Source organism: Rhinoderma darwinii, chromosome 5, assembly GCF_050947455.1.
Source record: "Rhinoderma darwinii isolate aRhiDar2 chromosome 5, aRhiDar2.hap1, whole genome shotgun sequence".
Taxonomy (NCBI): Eukaryota; Metazoa; Chordata; class Amphibia; order Anura; family Rhinodermatidae; genus Rhinoderma; species Rhinoderma darwinii.
This window is the reverse complement of record NC_134691.1, coordinates 156,021,254-156,045,837: the sequence shown is the minus strand read 5'-3', so window position 1 is coordinate 156,045,837 and position 24,584 is coordinate 156,021,254. Positions and strand designations below refer to the sequence as shown.

Below are 24,584 nucleotides of genomic sequence, written 5' to 3'. Positions count from 1 at the left end.
TGTCGCTTTGGTCCTATATACATTATTGTTTGCATTTTCATCATGACTTCTGAGCCCCAGACAATGCTTCATTCTTTTTGAATGTTTTTGATGATTTTTCGAAAAGGAAGTGTATCAGTATCCTGTAGTAAAAGTCTTCATTACCTCATTGGTCTATGGGGGCAATTTTATCACTTACGTGGGCATCAAGCTGTCCACATTGCCGCCTGTTTTTATTTGACTGAGTGGATAGTCTTTCCTATAAAGTATAAAGTACAAAAAGTATAGTTCTATTGTCCCATTTATTCGTTATTCCCAAGGTGTCTAAACAATTCCAGTAATTAATATCTATTTAGTCCATCAATTAGGGGTTTGTCTTTAATTTCCCTTAGTAAACTTTTAGTGTTGTGTTAATCTCTTATTGCGTCGCTTAATGGTTGTCGATGCTTCCAAATACGGTTCTAGGGACAAGGATATGAATTAAGTTAGCAAAAAAAAAAACAACACACTTTGAGTGCAGCAACAATGTAAAAAATAGTGTCCAAACTTCCAGGGTAAGACTAGGGCTTTGGTCATGCAACAACAAGTCGCACACAAGTCATGTCACAGTCACATTAAGTCGCTTGTTATACCGTAACCACATTCACAACCATTACTTTGAATATTGTATTGCGACATTGCGATCGTCATGTTACGCAACCAAAGTCGTCATGTAGCCCTAGCCTAATAGTTTAGAGGCATTACTGTATACATTTCTGGCTCACCCTAAATCACAAATGTTGAGATGACAGAGTTCTAGATGAAAAGTCATTTATTCTATGAAGAAAGGAATACATTTACATTTTAAGGTTTTATTCAAATTAAAATGAATGTATTATTTTGTAAATGAACATTCTTCCTTACAATATAAAAAACCTCTTCACTCTTCCAGATTTTAGTAGCAGCACTACTGTATAATGGGAAATTCTATTTTAAAACCTTTGTGTCTAAGAATAGATGAACATTCACACCTGCAAACCAGTCCTTTCATTATCTATAAACAAGATCAGGAAAACATGTGCTCGTTTTTACAAGTTATTTTATAAAATTGGTAAGATTGATTTTTTTTCTGGATGTTAGTCTTGGTTTGGCTTTGTACAGACTAGTGTATATACGCAGGAAAAATATCTTGATCTATATATGCCAAACACAGTTGCATACGTTATCCAGTACTATACATTGCCCATTGATTAGCATTGTAAAAAAAAAATATATATATATATATATATATTTTTTTTTTTTTTGCGAGATGCCTTTCTATTGATGAATGTAGTCAACTATGCTCTATAATACAGTTAGAAAAAAGGCAAGCTGCCACATACTGCCCAGATTTATGCTAAAAGCATACCCTATTAGCATACTTCGGGTCCATAGAAGTTTTTGGATGTGTTTCACATATACAATATATGTCGGAAAGCATTTCCAGGCATATACGCCGAATTCGCACTGCAAACGCAGTGTGAACATAGCTTTAGTGTGCATTTCTAACATAGTTATGGACATTGCAAGGCACTAATCTGATCAATTTGTAATGCCTCAAATATTAAACATATTCAAATTATAGGCATCCAAACAGTGAATGTAGGAATTTCAGATTTGTTAATGTCTGAAATTAAGATAAATCATATCAGTCTTCTTTTTTCAGGTCTAATATGACCTTGCAACAAACATGTTACAGAGCCTCGGGCACTTGTATACCACTCTATATAGCACTGTATTTTTCCCTCTCGGAGCTTGCATGGCGCCGTATTATGTGTAAATGGCCTCACACTGGAAAAATTTAATAAGTCTGTTAACTTCTAACTACTGGATCTAGCAATTTCTTCCAAAATGTATTCCTTAAAAAATAGAGACATATCACAGGTTTGATATGAATATTACTTGAGGTATTATAATTTAACAAAGAAAATTATTTTATCATCCATGGTGTGCATCTAAAGTACATGTTACATAGCATATTTAAGTTATCAGCCATAATAGTCTTTATTACATATAAGTGTTTATAGTAAGGATCTCTACTGCTTTCTAATGCGCAGATACATATGCATTGTCTTGAAACAGCAAAAATATGCGCAAAATTCAATCGCAAAAAGAGTCAGATGTTAAAAAAAGACAATTATTATATCATTAAACATTGCCTTCCAGTCATACCTTTCTCACAACAAAGCCAACACCGTCAGGAAAAATGAATTGAATGAGCTATCCATTCGCGTACCAATGGAGTTGCTTTGTTTGATTTGTACAGTTGTGGGTTATAAACTGTAATTTAAGAGACTAAGGCTGGATTCACACGAGCACATTACGTCCGTAATGGACGGAACGTATTTCGGCCGCAAGTCCCGGACCGAACACACTGCAGGGAGCCGGGCTCCTAGCATCATAGTTATGTACGATGCTAGGAGTCCCTGCCTCGCTGCAGGACAACTGTCCCGTACTATAATCATGTTTTCAGTACGGGACAGTAGTTCCACGGAGAGGCAGGGACTCCTAGCGTAGTACATAACTATGATGCTAGGAGCCCGGCTCCCTGCAGTGTGTTCGGTCCGGGACTTGCGGCCGAAATACGTTCCGTCCTTTACGAACGTAACATGCTTGTGTGAACCCAGCAGGTCCTTTGTGAAAGCTTTTATGTCCAGGTAGACATTTTTTAAATGAAGAATGAGTTGTGGGTGGGGGGGGGGGTTATGTAAATAAGTAATAGGCGTAAAAATGCCTCAATTATAAAACCGGTCTTGTTTGGGCTTTTAGGACTGAGCTATTTTATTTTATTTTTTCATTTTTTCATCACCGCATTTCCAAACCCATAACTTTTTATATTTCTGTACCCATATGATGGCTTGTTTTTAGTAGGATAAGTTTTCGTTTTTATTGACAACATTTTGGGGTACATAAAATTTGTTGATTAACTTTTATTCATTATTTTTTATTTTTTAGAGGAGAATAGAAAAAAACAGCAATTCCCGTTGTCTTTTTACAATTTTTTTTTTTACAATGTTAACCGGGCAGTATTAAGAACATGTTATCTGAATTCTACAGGTCATATGAATACAGTAAAACCAAGTTTTATAAAGAAAAAAAAATATTTTCGTGTGGCTGCTTTACTAGTGCTATAACTTTTTTTAATTTTCCGTCAACATAACAGTTTTATGGCTTTTTCTTTGGGGACGAGTTTTCGTTTTTTTGTTACCATCTTAGGATACATATAACTTATTGATCCACAAGGGAGAAAAGAAAACCTGGACCGCACATCCACTTGCTATAATTGATTTATTGCATCTCAGCAAAATTTTTAAATGTATGAACATGAGTTTCTTAGTTTACATTTTGAAACTGTGTAAGACCACTTGCCACTTTGCTGTGACCTCTTTTAAGTGGCAAGTGGGCACAACATGTTTTGACAAGTGGCAAGTGGGAAAACATATTTTACTACTGGACAAATATTTTATACTATGGGAATATGTATGTAAAAAATATGTTAGTGAGTCATACACTTCCTTGAATACATAAACTGTCCGAAACTACTATTCAAATTGACAATTATTTTACAATGCACTGCCATTCTGTCTCCCCTTTTAATTAAAGGAATATAGAAGAGGGTAAAGATTAAAACATGCAGTAATGCAAAGCCAGAAGAGTGCAGGGGAACTCTGGAGAGCTGGTATGATCATGTGGGCACATTGCCTAGAGCCCACCCACAGCTTTCTGTTTAAAGAAAGTGCATGGCACTGCTAAACACAAGTCAAGTATACCAAGTAATGATTTTTGCAATCTTTGCTTACCTAATGCTTGTGGCAGACGTTTGGGATGACTTTCATGGAAAACCCCCTTTAATGCTGTGAAGGACTGGAAGACCAAATTATTGTATTTCTTAGATGTTTTATTTCTATATCTACCCATAAGGAGGGATATTATATTCCACCACGCAGATAAATAACTGGGAGAAATGTATGGAAAGAAAATACGTTTTCAATACATTGGACAAAATAGATCAAGAGTGGCATTCATAGTACCCAAGGGAAGTGGAAAGATGTTGTTTGTAAGTATTTAGCATTTAATATTTAATAATTAATTTAGTACTTAATTTTTATGCAAGTGCTTTACTACAAAATACTATTTTTTTCACTTTTCATAAATGACAAGATGTTAAAAAAGCAGTGTACATTAAAGTGAATATCAAATATCGATATTGAATATTGTTTTTAGGCTAATTTAGGTGCTGATTAATTTTTCAATATATCTTTATAGCGTTTGGAGATTTGTTTTTATACAAATCCCCTTGATAAGGCCCCATGCAAAGGGCCGTGCCCGTAATCACAGGCCGTGATTGCAGGCACGGCTGACCACCGACGGCCACGGACATCCACCTGCATTTTCGTCCCGTGCTCCCATACAAAGTATGGGAGCACGGTCCGTAAAAAGCAAAAGAACGGACATGTCCTACCTTTTTCGGTACACTTCTACGGCCCGAACACCTCCCCGTAAATACACGAGAAGATGTCCGCAGTCAATAGAAGTGAATGGGTCCGCAATTACGGATGATTTTTACGGTCGTGTTCATGGGGCCTAACCATAGAGTTATATGATAAAATGTCTGCTGCCTTCAGCAACCACTAGGGGGAGGTTAGGATCTTACTGCTTACAGCTTTATTATTTAGCTCAATGCATAAACAGTGTGCAGTAAGCTCCCCAAGGGGCGACTCCAGGTAGCCAGAATTTTATTGTTTAACTCTATTTAGGGAATTTGAAGCTTAGAAAAATGGAACTCTGACCCCTATAAAGATATATTAGGAAATGAAACAGTACATCATTTTGGATCCATTAGATTTAAAGGATAAAATGATGTTGTGGATAAGCCTTTATTTCCTAAATAAAGATTATGCAGCACCATAAATTTGGAAATATTCAGATGGCGTTATAAACATGTTTCAAGTTTAATGTATGTTTGTTGAGGAAATATATGTGTACCGTTTATTATAAATTCTATATAATTTAATTTAACAAGAGTAATGTAAAGTATTACAAAGGTAAAATAATTATTAATTCACACAAACCAGGTCATGTTCCTTGAATACATAATTATTGATGTACAGTATGTAGTATAATGCAGTATATACTTAGAGTATGACTCCTTCCATTTTTTTGGTAAGTCAGATGGCATTTCATAATCTACACCGCGTTTCACAATATTATGCAAATGTTATTTTTCGCTGATTTTTCTAAATAGTCGATGCAAATGACAGTCAGTATAATCTTCAAGCCATCAACCGTTGGAGTATAATGCAAATTTTATTGAACAAATCTCCTAATGATAACCGATTTTTTTTTAGAAGTAAAAAACTCAAAATGCACTGTTTCACATTATTATGCACAACAGAGATCAAAACATTTTAAAGGTTGTAAAGAGAACAAAAATGGTAATTTGTTGAATTTGCAGCATCAGGAGGTCATATTTACAGAAATCAAAAGCTCTTTCAATTAAAAAAAACTTAGCAGGCCAAGTTACATGTTAACATAGGACCCCTTCTTTGATATCACCTTCACAATTCTTGCATCCATTGAATTTTTGAGTATTTGGACAGTTTCTGCTTGAATATCTTTGCAGGATGTCAGTATAGCCTCCCAGAGCTTCTGTTTTGATGTGAACTGCCTCCCACCCTCAGATATTTTGCTTGAGGATGCTCCAAAGGTTCTCAATAGGGTTGAGGTCAGGGGAACATGGGGGCCACGCCATGAGTTTCTCTCCTTTTATGCCCAGAGCAGCCAATGACACAAAGTTATTCTTTGCAGCATGAGATGGTGCATTGTCATGTATGAAGATAATTTTGCTACGGAAGGCACGGTTCTTCTTTTTGTACCACGGAAGAAAGTGGTCAGTCATAAACTCTACGTACTTTGCAGAGGTCATTTTCACACCGTCAGGGACCCTAAAGGGGCCTACCAGCTCTTTCCCCATGATTCCAGCCCAAAACATGACTCCGCCACCTCCTTGCTGACGTCGCAGCCTTGTTGGGACATGGTGGCCATTCACCAACCATCCACTACTCCATCCATCTGGACCATCCAGGGTTGCACGGCACTCATCAGTAAACAACACGGTTTGAAAATTAGTCTTCGTGTATTTCTGAGCCCACTGCAACCGTTTCTGCTTGTGAGCATTGTTTAGGGGTGGCCGAATAATAGCTTTATGCACACTTGCAAACCTCTGGAGGATCCTACACCTTGAGGTTTGCGGGACTCCAGAGGCACCAGTGGCTTCAAATACCTGTTTGCTGCTTTGCAATGGCATTTTAGCAGCTGCTCTCCTAATCCTATTAATTTGTCTGGCAGAAACCTTCCTCATTATGCCTTGCTATGGCAACCGGAGGCCTAATAATGGTCTCCTGTCTTCCACATACGATAGCCTATTAGGCCCCGCCCACAGACGGGACCTAATAGGCTAGCAATCAGTGAATGACTGACAGCTCTAATGCATTGCACTACATGGGTAGTGAATTGCATTAGTGTAAAGATCAGAGGTGGAGGCCCTCAAGTCCCCTTAGTGGGACAGAAAAAAGTTTAAAAAAGTTGAATATAAGTGTAAAAAGAAAAGTTTCAAGTTAATAAAAACAAATACTGCCTTTTCTCCTATAATAAGTCTTTTATTATAGGAACAAAAAATTAAAACGTTAAAAAAAGTACACATATTTGGTATAGCCACGTCCATAATGACCCAATCTAAAAACTATAATGTTATTTTTCTCACACAGTAAACACCGCAAAAATAAACACAAAAAAAACTATGCCATAATCGCTATTTTTTTAATCACCACCCCTCTCAAAACATGGAATAAAAAGTGATCAAGAAGTCGCATGTGCACCAAAAAAAACCAATAAAAACTACAACCCGTCCCGCAATAAACGAGCCCATACACAGCTTTTTGACTGAAAAATAAAAATGTTCTGTCTCTCAGAATATGGCAACACAAAATGTGCAGAGTGTCCAAAAGCAGATAAGATCGGGCACCATTTATCAGTGCGACACTGGCCACATATCTATGAAATATTATTTATTTACCCAATTATTATACCCTCTTAATATGCCCTGATGTACTCCGGACAGCTTACATATGCCCCCACATTCTAAACTGAAATACCAGCAAATACCCAAACAGAACAACTCCCAAGCTAAATCTGCGCTCCAAAAGCCAAATGGCACTCCCTGACCTCTGAACCCTACAGCATGCCCAAACAGCAGTTTATGTCCACATCTATGGCATCGCCATACCCAGGAGAACCAGCTTAGCAGTTTACGAGGTGTGTGTCTTCGGTGGCACAAACTGGGCACAACAAATTGCGTACTAAAATGGCATATCAGGGTAAAATTGCAATTTTCACTTTGCACTATCTGCTGCGCAGTAATTACTAATGGAAAAACACCTGTGGGGGCAAAATGCTCACTACACACCTTAAAATGCCTCAAGGGGTGTAGTTTCCAAAATAGGGGTCACTATTTGGGGGTTTGTTTTACTATTTGACCTCAGAGCCCTGCAATTTTGGGCCAATGCTGTGAAGATCACCAAAATAAACCTCAAATGCGCATGTTGCTCTTCACTTCTCAGCTCTGTCATATGTCCAGGCAAATGTTAAATGCCTTGAAGGGTGTAGTTTCCAAAATGGGGTCACTTCTTGGGGGCTTCCACTGCACTCTGGTACCTTAGGGTTTTGCAAATGCGACATGGCACCCAAAAACCTATCCAGCAAAATCTGCATGCCAAATAGCGCTCCTGCCTTTCTGAGCTCTGCTGTGTGTCCAAACAGCATTTTTTGACCACATGTGAGGTATTTCCATACTCGGGAGAAATTGCTTAACAAATGTTGGGGGGCTTTTTCTCCTTTATCCCTTGTCAAAATGAAAAAATTCAACATTTTAGTGGAAAAAATATTGATATTAATTTTTACGCCCTAATTTCAATAAATTCTGCAAAAGACCAGTGGGATCTAAATGCTTATTATACCCCTAGATAGATTCCTTAAAGGTTGTAGTTTCCCAAAAGGGGTCACTTTTGGGGGGTTCCTACTGTTTTGGTCCCGCAGGCACTATGCAAACGTGACAAGGCTTCCGAAAACCATTCCAGCTAAATTTGAGCTCCAAATGGTGCTCCTTCCATTTTGAGCCCTGCCGTGTGTCCAAACAGCAGTTTATGATCACTTATGGGGTATTGCCGTAATCGGGAGAAATTGCTTTTCAAATGTTGGGGTGTTTTTTCTCATTTATGCCTTGTAAAAATGTAAAATGTCCACGTTTTATCAGAAAAAAATGTAGCTTTTAAATTTCATGGCCTAAATCCACTAAATTCAGCAAAAAAAACTGTCTGGTCAAAATTCTCACTATACCCCTCGATAAATTCCTTCAGGGATGTAGTCTCCCAAATGGGGTCACTTTTGGGGAGTTTCCACTAATTTGGTCCCACAGGAGCGTTGCAAATGTGACATGGCGCTGCAAACCATTCTAGTAAAATTTGAGCTCCAAAAGCCAAATAGCGCTCTTTCCATTCTAAGCCCTGCCGTGGGTCCAAACAGCAGTTTGTTACCACATACGAGGTATTGCTGTACTCAGAAGAGGTTGCTTTACAAATGTTGGGGTGCTTTTTCCCCTTTATTTATTGTAAAAATGGAAAAATCTGAGCTAAAACAACATTTTGTTAGAAAAAATTTAGATTTTCATTTTCACGGCCTAAATCCTGTGTAGTCAAAATGCTCACTATACCTCTCGCTAAATTCCTTGAGGGGTGTAGTTTCCCAAATGGGTCACTTATGTGGGATTTCCACTGATTTGGTCCTTCAGGGGCTATGAACATGCGACATGGCACCCGAAAACTTTTGCAGCAAAGCTTGAGCTCAAAAAGCCAAATGGTTCTCCTTCCCTTCTAAGACCTGTCGTGTGTCCAATCAGCAGTTTATTATCACATATAGGGTATTTCCGTAATAGGGAGAAATTGCTTTTCAAATGTTGGGGTGTTTTTTGTCCTTTATGCCTTGTAAAAATTGAAAAGTTCTACGTTTTATTGGAAAAAATTTAGATTTTCATTTTCACGGCTTCATTCCACTAAATTCAGCAAATAAACTGTTGGGTCAAAATGCTCACTATACCCCTTGATAAATTCCTTAAGGGGTGTAGTTTGCCAAATAGTGTCTTTTTTGGGGTGTTTCCTCTGTTTTGGCATCAGAAGACCTCTTCAAACCGGACATGGTGCATAAAATATATTCAAATAAAAAGAAGGCCCCAAGATTCTCTAGGTGCTCCTTTGCTTCGGAGGTCTGTGTTTCAGTGAATTAGCACACTAGTGCCACATGTGGGATATTTCTTAAAACTGTAGAATCTGGGCAATAAATATTGAGTTGTGTTTCTCTGGTAAAACCTCCTGTCTTACAGAAAAAAAGAATGACAAACTAATTTCTTCAAAAAAACTGAAATTTCTAAATTTCATTCCTACTTTGCTGTAATTCTTGTGAAACTGCTCAACGGTTAATACATTTTTTAAATGCTGTTTTGAATACTTTGAGGGGTTTCATTTTTAAAATGGAGCAATTTATGGGGGTATATGGGGGTTGCATTGTATGGGCCCTTCAAAACCACTTCAGAACTGAACTCGTCCCTGTAAAAATAGCCTTTTGAAATTTTCTTAAAAATGTAAGAAATTTCTTCTAAAGTTCTAAGCCTTGTAACGTCCTAGAAAAATAAAAGGATGTTCAAAAAACTATGCCAATCTAAAGTAGACATATGGAAAATGTTAATTAGCATTTGTTTTGTGTGGTATAACTATCTTTCTTACAAGCAGATACATTAAAATGAAGAAAAATGCTAATTTTTGCAATTCTTCACTAAATGTTGGTGTTTTTCACAATAAAATACTGAATGTATCGACCAAATTTTACCACTAACTTAAAGTATAATGTGTCACGAGAAAACAATCTCAGAACCGCTTGGATAGGTAAAAGCATTCCAAAGTTATTACCACATAAAGTGACCCATGTCAGATTTGAAAAATGGGGCTGCGTCCTGAACGTGCCAACTAGTCCATGTCCTTAAGGGGTTAAAAAAAAAAACTCAATGTCAGAGGTGGGGAACCTTTCTGAAATCTGTTGTCTACCCCCTGTTATCAAGCAAAATCCATCACTAGTTACAGAGCAGAGGAGACGGACTACAGGAAGTGTTTCTCTTTACTGCCTGCCAATCAAAGTCTATTGAGAGAGGGAAGGGGGGAGGAGGAGGGATACTTCCCATGCAGGTCTATTGAGAGGGAGGGGGAGTAGGAGGAGGGAGCAGGAGCAGAGAAAGGCACAGACACGTTGCCCATAGAAGTCCATTGGGAGGAGGGACAGGAGCAGAGGGAGAAAGACACACAGAGACATGCTGCTACTTTTTGGTAAGTGTTAGATCTCACCCCAGTGCTGAATTCTTAACTGCACTGCTCATTACTGCTGTGTAATCTCCTCCGTGCTGCTTAAGATTATAGATAGATAGATAGATAGATAGATAGATAGATAGATAGATAGATAGATAGATAGATAGATAGATAGACAGACAGACAGACAGACAGACAGACAGACAGACAGACAGACAGACAGATAGATAGATAGATAGATAGATAGATAGATAGATAGATAGATAGATAGATAGATAGATAGATAGATAGATAGATAGATAGATGATAGATAGATATAGCTAATTTCTGTATACAATGTAATAATACACTATTCATGCTATAGTTTGTAGTATATAAGAATCTTCATATTATATCGTTCAACAACTCAATCCTTAATATTAATTAACTTTGTTAACATTCAACAGATTGTATAACACTAATTAGTGCTTCTTTTCAGAAAAGTCATTATTCGCCGTATCCTATCTAGCGTAGTAATATCACAGCATAAAGTTACTGAATGAGTCTGACAGATGCAACTCAGCCAACATATAAGTGACTCAGCTGTCAACATACTGGATGTGTAGAGTATTGCCAGCAATATCCATGTGACCTCATATAGCGTATTAGCAAAGGAAGCTGCTGGAAGTTATTCTTTTTTCTTTTAAGATATGGAGGTCTGCTTCATGGATCAGCTATAAGAATAGGAAAGAGAAAACACTACAAGAGGAGATACAATGGGGATCATATATCAGTGTATGAAAGAAAATGTCTGCAAAAATGTCCCCAAAATACCAAAGGCCACAGTTTTCTTATTTATTTATTTATTTATTTTGATAGAAGAGTGTATAAGTAGACAGTATATTACAATTTATGTATTATCTCATTATGTCGGCTATTTGCACCAAAAGTGGCATTTGGTGTGGTGAAAATAATGATGTCATGCATATTACATTATCTATCTATCTATCTATCTATCTATCTATCTATCTATCTATCTATCTATCTATCATCTATCTATCTATCTATCTATCTATCTATCTATCTATCTATCTATTATCCATCTATCTAGTATCTCTCTCTCTCTCTCTCTGTCTGTCTGTCTGTCTATCTATCTATCTAATCTATTTATTTTGTGATTTATTTTATTTTTCTCTTAAATCTCCATCTCATTTCCCAGACTGTGCTTTGAAGTCGCCTTAAATGCAAAGATCATTTTTCCTATCCCGTCATAATTTAGTGATCAGACTGATATTCTATGGTGATGATGGGATTATATTAGACAATGGAAAATTCAGTGGTCCAAAAATCTATTGGACTTGCCTAAACAGTATTTTATGGTTGCTATTACTTCCCTACAGTTGGAACATTTCAAGAAATACTTCAGTTATATTACATAATTTTGCATGAATGACCACTCTTTTGTGTACCATTGAGAATCATGCTGAATAATTGTAGAATAGAAATGTATAAATCTCTTATTTTATTGCAGTTAGGTCCCAGAAATGCATCATTTCCAGCTACTGTGTTTGACATCTTACCTACCCTGAGCTGAGTTTAGGTGGAACATTAATGTGCTCCTCTGCCAAGTGACACCTGTGTAGGCAAAGCTAAATAAAATATGACTGACACATTTCCAGAAAAAAAGGCTCTAGCTACTACAATGTAGAAACTATACTGTGACAGTGAATTAAAGTAATACAAATCTTTTACAGTTAGGCACTGGTGGTTTTCATGGCAAAACTAGTGTAATCTGCTCTGCTATTCTTGCCATCACAAATAACATAAAAAAAGCTGAAAGACATCATTATAAGTCAACGTATCCATCAGGATTTGTTGGGATCCATTTGAAAACAGATCATAGCTGTTATGGCTATGACAATAAAGTGAAGATAGTCTATGCAAAAACACAATTACTATGTGATAACCCAAGTTTCACTTTGGCTAAATCATTTCTAAAGAAAAAAAAAGAAAGCCACATGAAAAGCAAAAACCTCATGTGGAGTGATGGGATAATGCAATTTTTACAGCTTCTGCTACAATTGGAACAATGTTACTTGTGATCCAACAGAAAGAATTTTTTTTTTCTAATATTGAGTAAATATTGGATTGTTCATTTAATCATCCAGAAATATTGACATCTATGCCCCCTTTGGCAAAGTCATAAATATAATTATTTTGCTTACAGAAGGATACAGAGGAACCACAGTAGGTGTGCGATTATTAACAACTGAGAGTCTGTAGCCCCAAACGTTTATCAGAATGGATGGATTTGTGTCAACTTGTGTTTTTAGGGCTTGTTTGTTCATGTGTGTGGTTAAAACAAATTATTTTCAAGACAAAATATTGAAGAAATTTCCACAAAATAAGAAAAATAAGAAAAACTGAATATGCAAGAGCTAACCCATATATTCACTTCATTTTCAGTAGCACAATTAACACTGTCTGAGCATGTGGAATGTGGTCCTGGAAGTGTGATCTTGGTGCTGCATGTAATGAGATTCCCGGGGCGGTAGAGATGAGGATGGAGCTGGGGACTTGTCAGCTCAGGAAGGTTTCATGATTCAGCTGAAGCTCCCAGTTTGCCTCAGGCTGCAGACTGTGGAAAAGAATCTGTAATACTGGCCAAGCGCCTCTTTAGAAAAGAGAAAAATGCTTATTGGTTCAGTGAGAAGATCCCAAAGGACAGCACACAATGCAGCCATGTTTTAGTTGCATTACGTATACAGAGCCCCTTGTCGCTCAAATAAAATGTGCTTAATATTATTTTTAGGATGATTACTTAAAACCATACCTAAAGTCGATATATTATCTACATTTGCTCTGCAGCAGAATATAATTTATTGTTTATAAAAGGTTATAGTATGTTCAAATTTGACACTGCAAATTTTGCTGCAAATTTGGGGCAATTACGCAACTTATCTGCAGCAAAATTTGCATATGTGAGGATTCATCCAACCCTGGAGGATTTCACAACGGACTTGCTGCAGATCTCAACCTTTGCATTGCAAGGGCACATTCAGACGTGGCGGAATTGCTGTTGAATTCCGCTGTGGACAGTCGTTTTTTTCATTTCTTTCTACACATTTTTAGGAAAGTTAGTTCAGACGTTGCAGAAAATAACTGAGCGGAAATAAGGCTGCGGTGCAGATTTTTCCCTGCGCAGCATGCTCATTCCATTGCGGAGAAGAAGCGGAATTTCCCTGCAGATTTCAGCCTTTGCAATGCAAAATCTGAAATCTGTGGCAAGTCCGCTGTGATATCTGCAACGTATGAATTACCTGTCAAATATGCACATGTTGGTGCAGATTCGTTGCGTAATTGGCGCGAACCTGCACCAACATTTGCAGCGGAAAAATTCCACCATGTCTAAACCCTGGCCTAAAGGCTGAAATCCACAGTGAAAATCCGCTGCTTTTCTACAACAGGCTGTGCATGCTGCGGAATGTCAATTACGCACCGCAAGCTAGTTTCTGCACCTTTGTTTTGCGCAACGTCTGCACTAAGTTAACTAAAAAGCTATAAAAACAATAGAATTAAAAAGTCTTCTGCGAATTTCTACTGTGGCCTGATCGCAGTGGAATTCCGTAGCAAATCTGCCATGTCTAAATGTGCCCCTAACGTGTCACTGACGGGAAGTTCAGTAAAATGTCTACCCCACATAGTTACAACTTTATCTTAACTATCTCCAGTTCTGAGAACCTCCTGAAACATTTACAGATGTAATAAATCTGAGGCAATGTTCATAACACATTTAACTAGACCGCTGGAAATGGACCGCCAGATGTATGCAACTGTTTAGCTATATATGTATAGACTGTAAATGCCTATTGACTTCCATTAAAAAAATATATATATTTTCAATACGGTTGAGGCAAAGGTATACCAATATATATCAGTCAGAGGACACTATTTTGGCATACGTCTGGCTATTGATAACCTTTGGGTGTTTACATCAAACATTGACCCCAAACATCAACCTAGGCTTAGTCTGTCATTTTGCAATCAGGTATTTCTGCAATTTCTCAATTCCTTGTAAAATCACAATGTGTTACATGTGGGTTTAAATAGGACTGCATCTAAACCTACTACATTATCTTTACTACTGAAAAGTAGTGTGAAAAATTCCTCCTGAGAAACTCAGTCCTGCTGCATCAGTGTATACATGTTTATGAATTATTTTAGTAGCTCTGTTTGTAAGCTATTCTTTTATCAGCTTTCTATTGTATCTTTGGTGCTCCTTTAAGGTTAGCACAGTACACAGCAGATAAGCAAGTAGCAAAATATACATTGTTATTTATTGTACCAATTCCTCTTGCACACACATATCATATTTGCTCAACCAATTACTATCCCTGCATAATAGTGACACCAACAACATAATAACTAGCATGTAGCTGACATTTTGTATTGATTTTTCAATCTAGTATTGTAAAGTGATGTCATGCAATATTCCATATTATTCCTGTAATTTATATCTAATATAATGGCATCAGATTTTATAATGTAAAAAAATTAGCATGAAGTTCTCATTTATTCCGATTAATAATATAGATAGGATTAAACTGTGCTGAGAAGTCCCTGCCTCTTATATCCCCAGTTTGTAATCCCATTACAGATATGTGACTGTGCATTCTGCCTGTGGCTTGGTCTGGTAATGAGAGTCACATCTGCATTGGGATAACAGTGAGACAAGATTTCCCAGGAGAATTTATTTTTCATTGAACATATTTTTTTTCTCTCTGCTAACAAGATTGGTATTAAAATCGAAACGTTCTTTACCCCAGTGTGAAAAACATGCATCTCACCCTTCATGTCTGCTTCCAATTTTACTGCAAGGTGGAACATTTCATGCAGCTTTATTTTTCTAGGTGTCTGGAATACTGCATGCATGAGCTATGTATATATATATATATATATATATATATATATATATGTGTGTGTGTGTGTATATATATGTGTATATATATATGTGTATATACTGTATATGTAGATAGATAGATAGATAGATAGATAGATAGATAGATAGATAGATAGATAGATAGATAGATAGATAGATAGATAGATAGATAGATAGATAGATAGATAGATAGATAGATAGATAGATAGATATGGCACATGTATAGAGACAAGGAGATCATTCATTAAAGCACAAGCACAGGGGATGAGTAGTCACAAGATCATCTTCTTCACACAGACACACTCCTTATTGGTGTCACTTTACCTAACAATAGAGAATATCCATGTAACTATCTATACACTAATATTCTGCAGTCCATAGAAAGGTCACATACAAATATCATGTATTGTAACAGGCAACCTCATAGCTTTTATGGTGCAGTAGAATACAGGTATCTCTGTGCATGATCTTGATCTAACCTTTCTTTCCATAAGAGCCTGCTGCTGCCTTTGTTACAATTCATTTATAGATCCAGAAGGAACTAATCCTCTTGTACTGGGTGTACAGAATATTAGTGTTATCCTTTAAGTGCATACACATTAGTAAAAGACATGGCATTGGGCAGCCTACGTTATTTCTTAAGAAGTAGATGGAAGATACAGTTAATGGGCATAAAAATGTACTGAGGATCAAATGGCAGGTTGCTGTTCTGTCTACCGCGCTGGCTTTTACTGGCTAGGCTCACAAAGGGTTTTGTTGCTGCTTTCATGTGTATACACAAGTATACTTCTCCTAGACATCAAGAGCCTATAAATAGAAAAGGTTACAGCATTTTCCTCTGCTAAATCAATAGATCCAGTCTCCTGCAAATTCAGCTGAGGTGTCTTATTAATAATGAAACGACTCATCTGATCTCTAGAACAGGCAGTTTTCTGCTGCACCTATGCAGTCTTAATAGTGGTGACTTCATGTCCAACAAAGCTGATTCTTCACACTCAGACTGCCCTCTCTCTCTCTCTCTCTCTCTCTCTCGATCTTTCCCTCGCTCTCTCTCTCTCTCTCTCTCTCTCTCAATGATGCTTTACACTCAGTCTGTCGTCTATTTCTTTATTTTCCTCTCTGTTTCCCTGCTTCTCTGTTCTCTCTCTCTCTCTCTCTCTCTCTCTCTCACACACACACACACACACGTACGCACATACGTACAAACATACTCACTCACTCACTCACTCACTCACGACTCTCCATTTCTTCTATTCTTTTTTCCCAACCTCCCTTTCCTCTCGCTTTTATGTCTTCCTTTCCTCTATTACTCACACCTTTTTCACTCTCACTTTCTTCCTCTGCTCTTATTGTCCATCTTTATACATCACATCTGTCTAGTTGTTCATGATTTTATTTACTTTCATATTCATTTTTGGTTGCATTTTTCCCTTTGTTTTTTTTTTTTTCATCTCCTTATGCTCTAGATAAATACATTTTTCACCATTCCACTTTCTCTTCCTAACCTGTCTCTTTCTTTCCCCTTTTATGTTCCCCCTTTCTTTCGTTCGTTCCTTCCTTTCCTCTCTCTTCATTCCTCGCTCTCTATCTCTCCTTTCTTCCTCTCTTTCCTTCTTCTCTTTCACTTCCTTCTCCCCCTCCCTGCCTCTCTCTCTCTCTTTCTCTCTCTCTCTCCCTTTTTATACACCCTCTTTCCTCCCCCGGACTCCTAGTCTTTCTCTCTATCTTTTTGCATTTTGTTTTTCCTCTCCCTTGCTCCATTTTTGCAAACTCTGAATTTCTCTACATTGTATCATTTCTCTCTCCATTTACATCTTCCCATTCTCTCTTTCTTAGTTAAATAAATTATTTCCCCCCTACTATTATAGAAGCACACTAATATGCAGATTGTAACAATAGTTTTCTACACACAAAATATTTCGTAGCAAATATAGACTTTTAAAAAAAACACACACATTTTGAAACAATATTTTTATTTAATATCTTGTACTATACTTTGTAGCAAATATTTTTTGCTGATTTGACTTTATAATAAATTTCTGTTAAATTACATTTATTTTTAAAATCAAGGCTCTTTCTTTGAATTTCTGTCAAAATCTCTTATTTTTATAATAACTATTTTGTACGGTTATACATATACTCCCCCATTTGTGGTTTACACTGTCAGATACAATATGTGTAACACCTAAACCAAGGAAAACAAAGAAAGAAAGGCAGTGAATTTTGAAATATATCTTGGCAACAGCAGATAAAGCTTCACTCCCTCAGCAGTCCATACATCACACTTGCTCACTCATCAGCACATTCATCCATTGGCCATTCATTCTGTTACTCATGTACCAGTTTTCTTCTTGCCAGTGCTGTTCTTTCCTTGGTTACATAGTTGCATTGCAATGAGGAAAACATGGTTTTGTGGAGGGGGATATGGTGAACATTAGATTGTGATTGACCATGTGAACATTTACAGCACATCTTCCATATGTGACAGATCCCTTGGCTTGTTCTGCATCTGATGGTATATTTAACGATGAGTCAACTTCCGTCTCTTCTTCTCCTCTTATTGTTAATATTATTGTTATTATTATTATTGTAATTATTATTATTATTGGTTGGCCCAGGGCCTTTCCTGAGTTTCTTTGCAAAGGATAAAAGGGCTCACGATTTCTGTTTTGAAGATGTAAAGCTGAGGTCCGGTTTTGGCTGTTGTTGCTCACTGTTTGTTAACATTTGGCAAACGAAACACAAATGAAAGAATATAACTTTTTTTTATTTTCCACAATCCTAGATGGGAAACGTCACAGAGAACACAACGTCCCTGGAGAACGGATAGGTATTTCCTCTAGAATCCAGCAGGTGGCGCGAGTGAGGGCGGATTCCTGATCCTTTGGGTCTACTAGAAGATCCAGGTAAGTAGAGCATATAGAGACAGCAGGAGTAAAGGCAGGATGGCAGGATGGGCGGCTCTGGGGCCGGCTGAGCCATTAGATCCACCGCACATTTGGAACAAGCTGCCTTCAATGTTGAGTTTTTTGGAATCCTTTTTCAGTTTCTCCCACATGTCTGCTGCCCCTTCATGACAATCTGCAAGCACTGTGACAGCACACACGTGGAACTCATTCCAGTATCTAAAAGAGACAGGATAAAGGGAAAATATCAGTTTATTATTGGCCTCCAAATTAATTCATTGTGTCATCTGCTTATATGATGTGGCAATGTGTGACTATGTTACCATTCACACTTGTGCTAGAAGAAATGACTGTACTAGCATACCTTATGGTGTTGTAGTGTAAATATATCTTCCTACAAATTATGCATATTTTAGTTTTTTACATATTAACTTGCCTATTCTCTTTTCTCTTTTAAGCAAAATAACGCGCTATATATATATATATATATATATATATATATATTTTATATATATATACATACATACATATATATGTATATACATATATATATACATATATATATATATATACATACATATATATGTATATACGTATATATATATATATATATATATATATATATATATATATATATATATATATATATATATATATATATATATATATATATATATATATATATATATATACATTTCATATATATAAAGCAATTATCTTTCGATTATAATGATTGCATTTTTACTGGAAGTTTGGATTTGACCCGACTGGCAGAATCGTGAATAATATGTCCTGCTGTTTTTCTGTATTTCCAGTGCTTCATCACAGACATTATTGCCTTTTTACATTATGTTGATTACACGAATTTTGATGTTGATTTTATTATATGGAACACAAAGAGGTTCCTGAAATAAAATTGTAAATTGAGTTATTAATTTATCAATCGTTTGTCAATTTGACAGCTGCCCCTTGGAGATGCCAGGAGAGTCGAAGCATGTGCCATTGTCAGCATCTCTTCAAGACACGTGGGGTTCGTATCAATTGAGATTTATCAGCTTAACACCGTTGTAAAACCAATAGATCTGAAGAAGTCATTGATATACACGCGTCTATTCCCAGGGGGTGAGAAATGGAGAATAGACGTGTGACCCTTTAGTCTGCAGCCTTGTAATCTCCCTCCTGACCCTCCCTCTGTCACACACTCTCCTCTTTCCATCTGCCTGTGTGTTCATTTACTAGCTGTGTGCCAGACAGGCGCCTGTGTGTTCTGTAGTAAAGTAGTTGCATGCAAGGTCATTCAGGACTGCAGAAAACTTCAATGTTGCTACATTTGTAATAAATAATGAGATATTGAGATGCCGAGAAACTGTTTCTGGTACAATGTCTCTGCTGAAATTGCATTTCCCAAAGGAAGACTACATATCCTCTAAATCTCTCAGCATACTAGAATGAAATGGAGAAAAACGTCATCAATGGCCATGCCCAACTTAATTCCACATGTAATATCTATCTATCTATCTATCTATCTATCTATCTATCTATCTATCTATCTATCTATCTATCTATCTATCTATCTATCTATCTATCTATCTATCTAATATTTCAATCTTTCTATCTATTTTATATATATATATATATATATATATATATATATATATATATATATATATATATATATGTGTGTGTGTGTGTGTGTTTCTTCGATTTCTCAGTGATTTTATCAAAATATTAAGAAAAGCAGCAGAAATAAAAGGTTTTATTAACGGTTTCATTATGGATGTTGGTATATTTGTATATTATGTATCATTTTTATGAAGTTGTACTATGGTCAGTTATTGTTTTATGACTTTATTATATATGATTAAATCACTCTATACGTAAACTGCATGTACCCGTAGTGATATAATTTTTCTTAGTGTATATTATTTAATAACATTTCTGTACAATGTGTAGGAATTTATCACTGACAAAATGAGAGCACATTTCTATGATTATCATCTATGGACTATAATAATAATAATCAGGAAAACAATTCCAAAATATAAATGATAGCAATTTAATACAGCCATTCAAACCGAGCTACAAATGAAATGTTTATGTGGGAAATTCATACTGTATTTACGTTGAGTGAAAATCACTTCTTTTAGTCCTTTTATAACCTATGTGAAATTCAGGGACTTCCAGAAAACTATGTAAAACCTATTTTTTAGGAATGAGCCATAAATTCATCCAACTTTTTGTAGGAATATTCTCTGATCTACATGTCTATTTTTTTTAATGATATATCGTGTATTGTCAGCTAAATATGTATCAAGTAAGTATGTGCCATGCACAGATATGTGTGAACTGAGTCTTTTATTGACATTTTAAAGTGTGGGTGTGGCGCCTTTAGTGGATAATAGACATCAATGGTGCATCCAGTCATTCATCATTCTGTACGAGAGAAGAAAACTATGTTTGAAGACTTACGAGCAAATGGTGTTGAGGTTTTTCTCTTCGTCCACGCTTTGCGAATAGGTTTCCATTTTATCTCCCATCGTAAGCATACAGTTGGAGAAGCCCTTAAAGACTGCATCGCACTTGCCTGCTGCCCTCACCGCCTGCACCAAGTATGCTGGGAACAGAGAACAGCACCACGTCAGCTGGACAGCTCCCACTCAGTCACACAGCCTCAACTTACTGCTGCACCTATTTACTATCAACATATATTACCTCTGCTACATGCAGCTTGATCAACACTGCTACTTTGCTTCTATTCCCATCTTACACTGGATTTCCATTGTATTATATAAGCATCATCTATCTATCATCCATCAGCTGAACGAAATTGTCGGTTTCAACAATGAGAATACCTTATAAGTTATAGTACATAGATGTGTGTGTGTGTGTGTGTGTGTGTGTGTGTGTAGAGCTAAACACACAGATAGATAGATAGATAGATAGATAGATAGATAGATAGATAGATAGATAGATAGATAGATAGATAGATAGATAGATAGATAGATAGATAGATAGATAGATAGATAGATGATAGATAGATAGATAGATAGATAGATAGATAGATAGATAGATAGATAGATAGATAGATAGATAGATAGATAGATAGATAGATAGATGATAAAAGCTAGCTAGATAAATAAATAGATAATAAACAGATAGAGATATTAGAGAGAGAGACAAAGACAGAAAGACAGATAGATAGATAGATAGATAGATAGATAGATAGATAGATAGATAGATAGATAGATAGATAGATAGATAGATAGATAGATAGATAGATAGATAGATAGATAGATAGATAGATAGATAGATAGGGGAACATTCGTTTTTTTTAAAAATATCTTTCCCTGGTAGCCATTTTTTTATTCCCAGGATCCCCTAAACTTCGTAACAGATGACACCCAGATAATAATTTACATTGTGAGATACAGAAGACTTTGCTCTGCTGTTCTTCGTTGTCTTTCCAGAGAATAAATACAATGTAATAAAATTGTTTCCGACTCTCTTTAAACGAGAGATGAAATATAATTCCACACAAGACACCAGACATAAATAAAACATTCTCTCGAACATTAAGTAACTGCTAAATCAGGGGGCAATTAAATCTATTTTGCAGAATGAGATGTTTCTCAGAGATGAAACCTGTAATATTCCCCACGTCGCACTTTATGGAGTTTTCTATTAAGAGATGATAAGAGATATTACACATAAACATTCCCTTGGATTCGACATTGTACAGTATGCTGCAGTGATCAGAGTCACAGTGGGGGAGGGGGTTCTCTATCATATTTTGTGCTCTGGTATTTCTGTATATTGGTGCACGCCTTACCCATTGTAGATCCTACACTATCTGCATTCAGCCACATAACTACACAATGACAGCCTGGTAGATAGAACAATGTGGTGATGGAGTATTTTTTCTGTGCATATCAGAAGAGCATAATAATAACATTACATTACATTTTTTCCCCCATTTCCTCTTACAAATGCATTCAGGCAGCTTGTCATTAAAAATGCATGCACACATTACCACGTCCCTTTCATCGTCTGCTCCAGCAGACTCCAGCTCATAGAAGAAAGCAGCACTGCATAGACCTACAAGCCATAAGATCTAGTCACTTCACACAAGCTATGGATTAAGGGGGTCCCGGTTTGTTCCCAAATGCTCTACATAATATCTAGCTTCTACGTTGTAATTTATGTGATTTGTTGAATGATTTTATACGTCGTTGATTAAATATATATATATATATATATATATATATATATATATAATAAATATAAACATTTATATATATATATATATATATATATATATATATATATATATATATATATATATGTGTGTGTGTGTGTGTGTGTGTGTGCGTGCGTGCTACAGGGCAATGGGGCATACGTTTAAAGTAAGTGGGTCATTTATCAATGTTTACAGCTCATAAATCTTGCCACAAATTACACCGATTTGATCGGTCAATAAATGCCAATGAGTTTAATTGTGAAGGCGATCGAGTATTAAATCAGTCGTTATATTGTACAGTTTTGGATATTAGAGACATGGCGATTGCTTTTTTTTTAATCTAACACGTTTGTGATAATTAAATGGGATATATCTCTCTAGTGAAGGAACACCTAGTGCTGAGAATGAAGGTGACACCCTCCTGTGTGTGGAATAGATTAGGGATACTACAGACCCCCCTCCCCCTTCCACTGCTTATACTCTGAGTAGATAGAAATATGTGACAATAATATGGCACAATGCATCTAAGAATCCAACAGATCAACATCCCATGAATATGGATGCAACACAAACAAACAATCTAGACAAACACCAACTGCTCATCATACATCATGATGCTCTATAATCCACAGGAAGATTTCATGTTTGTATAACTGCGCATGCGTCGCTCCCTATCATAATACTATTGCATTGCATCTTTTTTTCATACAAGTTTAAACTTGCTACAAACAAACACAGATTGTGCTTGGATCAGACTATTTGTCAGTCAATGCATCATTGTGAAGTCAAGCAGATAGAGCAAGAGCTAATACTGTTCCAGATTGATCCTGGGTAGCAGAGCTCCAGCTGCACCCACACACTATGCAGCTAAAAGAGCCATACTGGCACCAGATATCTCTGCCAACCAAAGCCCTTCTAGGAAAGACACTGCAGACCAGGAAATGCACCTACAGCCATGACCGTTTATACCTTCTACTAGAGGAAAGATACAATGATTGTGTATAGAGAGATGCAGAGGATGCACTAGCCTCTAACACCCTCTCCTTTTACAACACAGTACACACACACACACACACACACACACACACACACACACACACACACACACACACACACACACACACACACACCATAGATCAAAAATCAATTTCTAGGATTTCCCCTACAAATAATTTTGCGGCCACTGCTACCTCTCTAAAAGTTCAGAACTATAAACATCAAATAGTTTTAAATAAAATTTAAATTGTGTTATATTCTAAAAGAAAATCACCAAAACAATTCTGAAATAAATACATACAATTTTTTTCTATATAAATAAATATATACAAATTATATCTTATCTATCTATCTATCGAAAAATGTGTATATACATAATATATATATATATATATATATATATATATATATATATATATATATATATACAAATTTAATATACATTTAGACATGTTTTATGTATACATGAAATCACCATGAATGACCATTTTAATTAAATTCCATGCAATCATTTCGTTATTTTAGAACAGCTACATGATAGTTAAGTATAGAATACTATCTACAGTATGAGGAGCAGCTTGCATCGCTTCCCCCAACAATGTAATGTAAAAGAGTAGGAGCCTGCTCCCTGGCAGTACATAAGCTGCTAATAATGCTGTTCTCAGGTTGCAGCCAGTCTCCCTTTCTGCAATTAACCAGCAGTGTGAGAAGTGAGAAGTGTTGATGTCTCATGTACAGCCACTAATGTCATTACTGGTGTAAAGTCAATTCTAACGCCTCACATCCAAGTCACCAGGGTGCAGGGATTGTGCAGAGCAGGATGCTCACAGATCCTCTTCGTGTCCCTGCTCATTGTCATGGGCTTCATTAGTCGGGATTAGACTGTACAGACTGGAGTTATAATTGTCTGTCCTCATCTGTGTACATTTCTCTCCTTACTGAAGGTGCTAATTGAGCATTTTCTTTTCATCATCCGATCACCCAGGTTCCACATCTCATGAGTGTATTGTTGTACTAGGTAAGTGTGAGAGCTGCTGTCACTGGGACCCATTTGTCACAGGGTTACTGAGGAGAGATGCCAAGTACAGCACTTGTCGCAGTGAGCTGACTGAATGCAATCCTGG

At 36.5% G+C, this 24,584-nt stretch overlaps 1 protein-coding gene across 1 annotated transcript in view; it reads right to left on the bottom strand.

Annotated features, from left to right (window-relative positions):
* Positions 1-17,277: 17,277 nt before the first annotated feature.
* NRN1 (neuritin 1) overlaps positions 17,278-24,584 on the bottom strand; it is an 8,515-nt gene continuing 1,208 nt past the window's right edge. Inside the window, exons 2-3 of the mRNA XM_075828450.1 lie at positions 20,697-20,841; positions 17,278-18,446 (exon numbers count right to left, since the gene is read on the bottom strand). Of these exons, the coding sequence (XP_075684565.1) occupies positions 18,215-18,446; positions 20,697-20,841 (377 nt within the window). The 3' untranslated portion in view covers positions 17,278-18,214. The remainder of the gene's footprint in view (positions 18,447-20,696; positions 20,842-24,584) is intronic.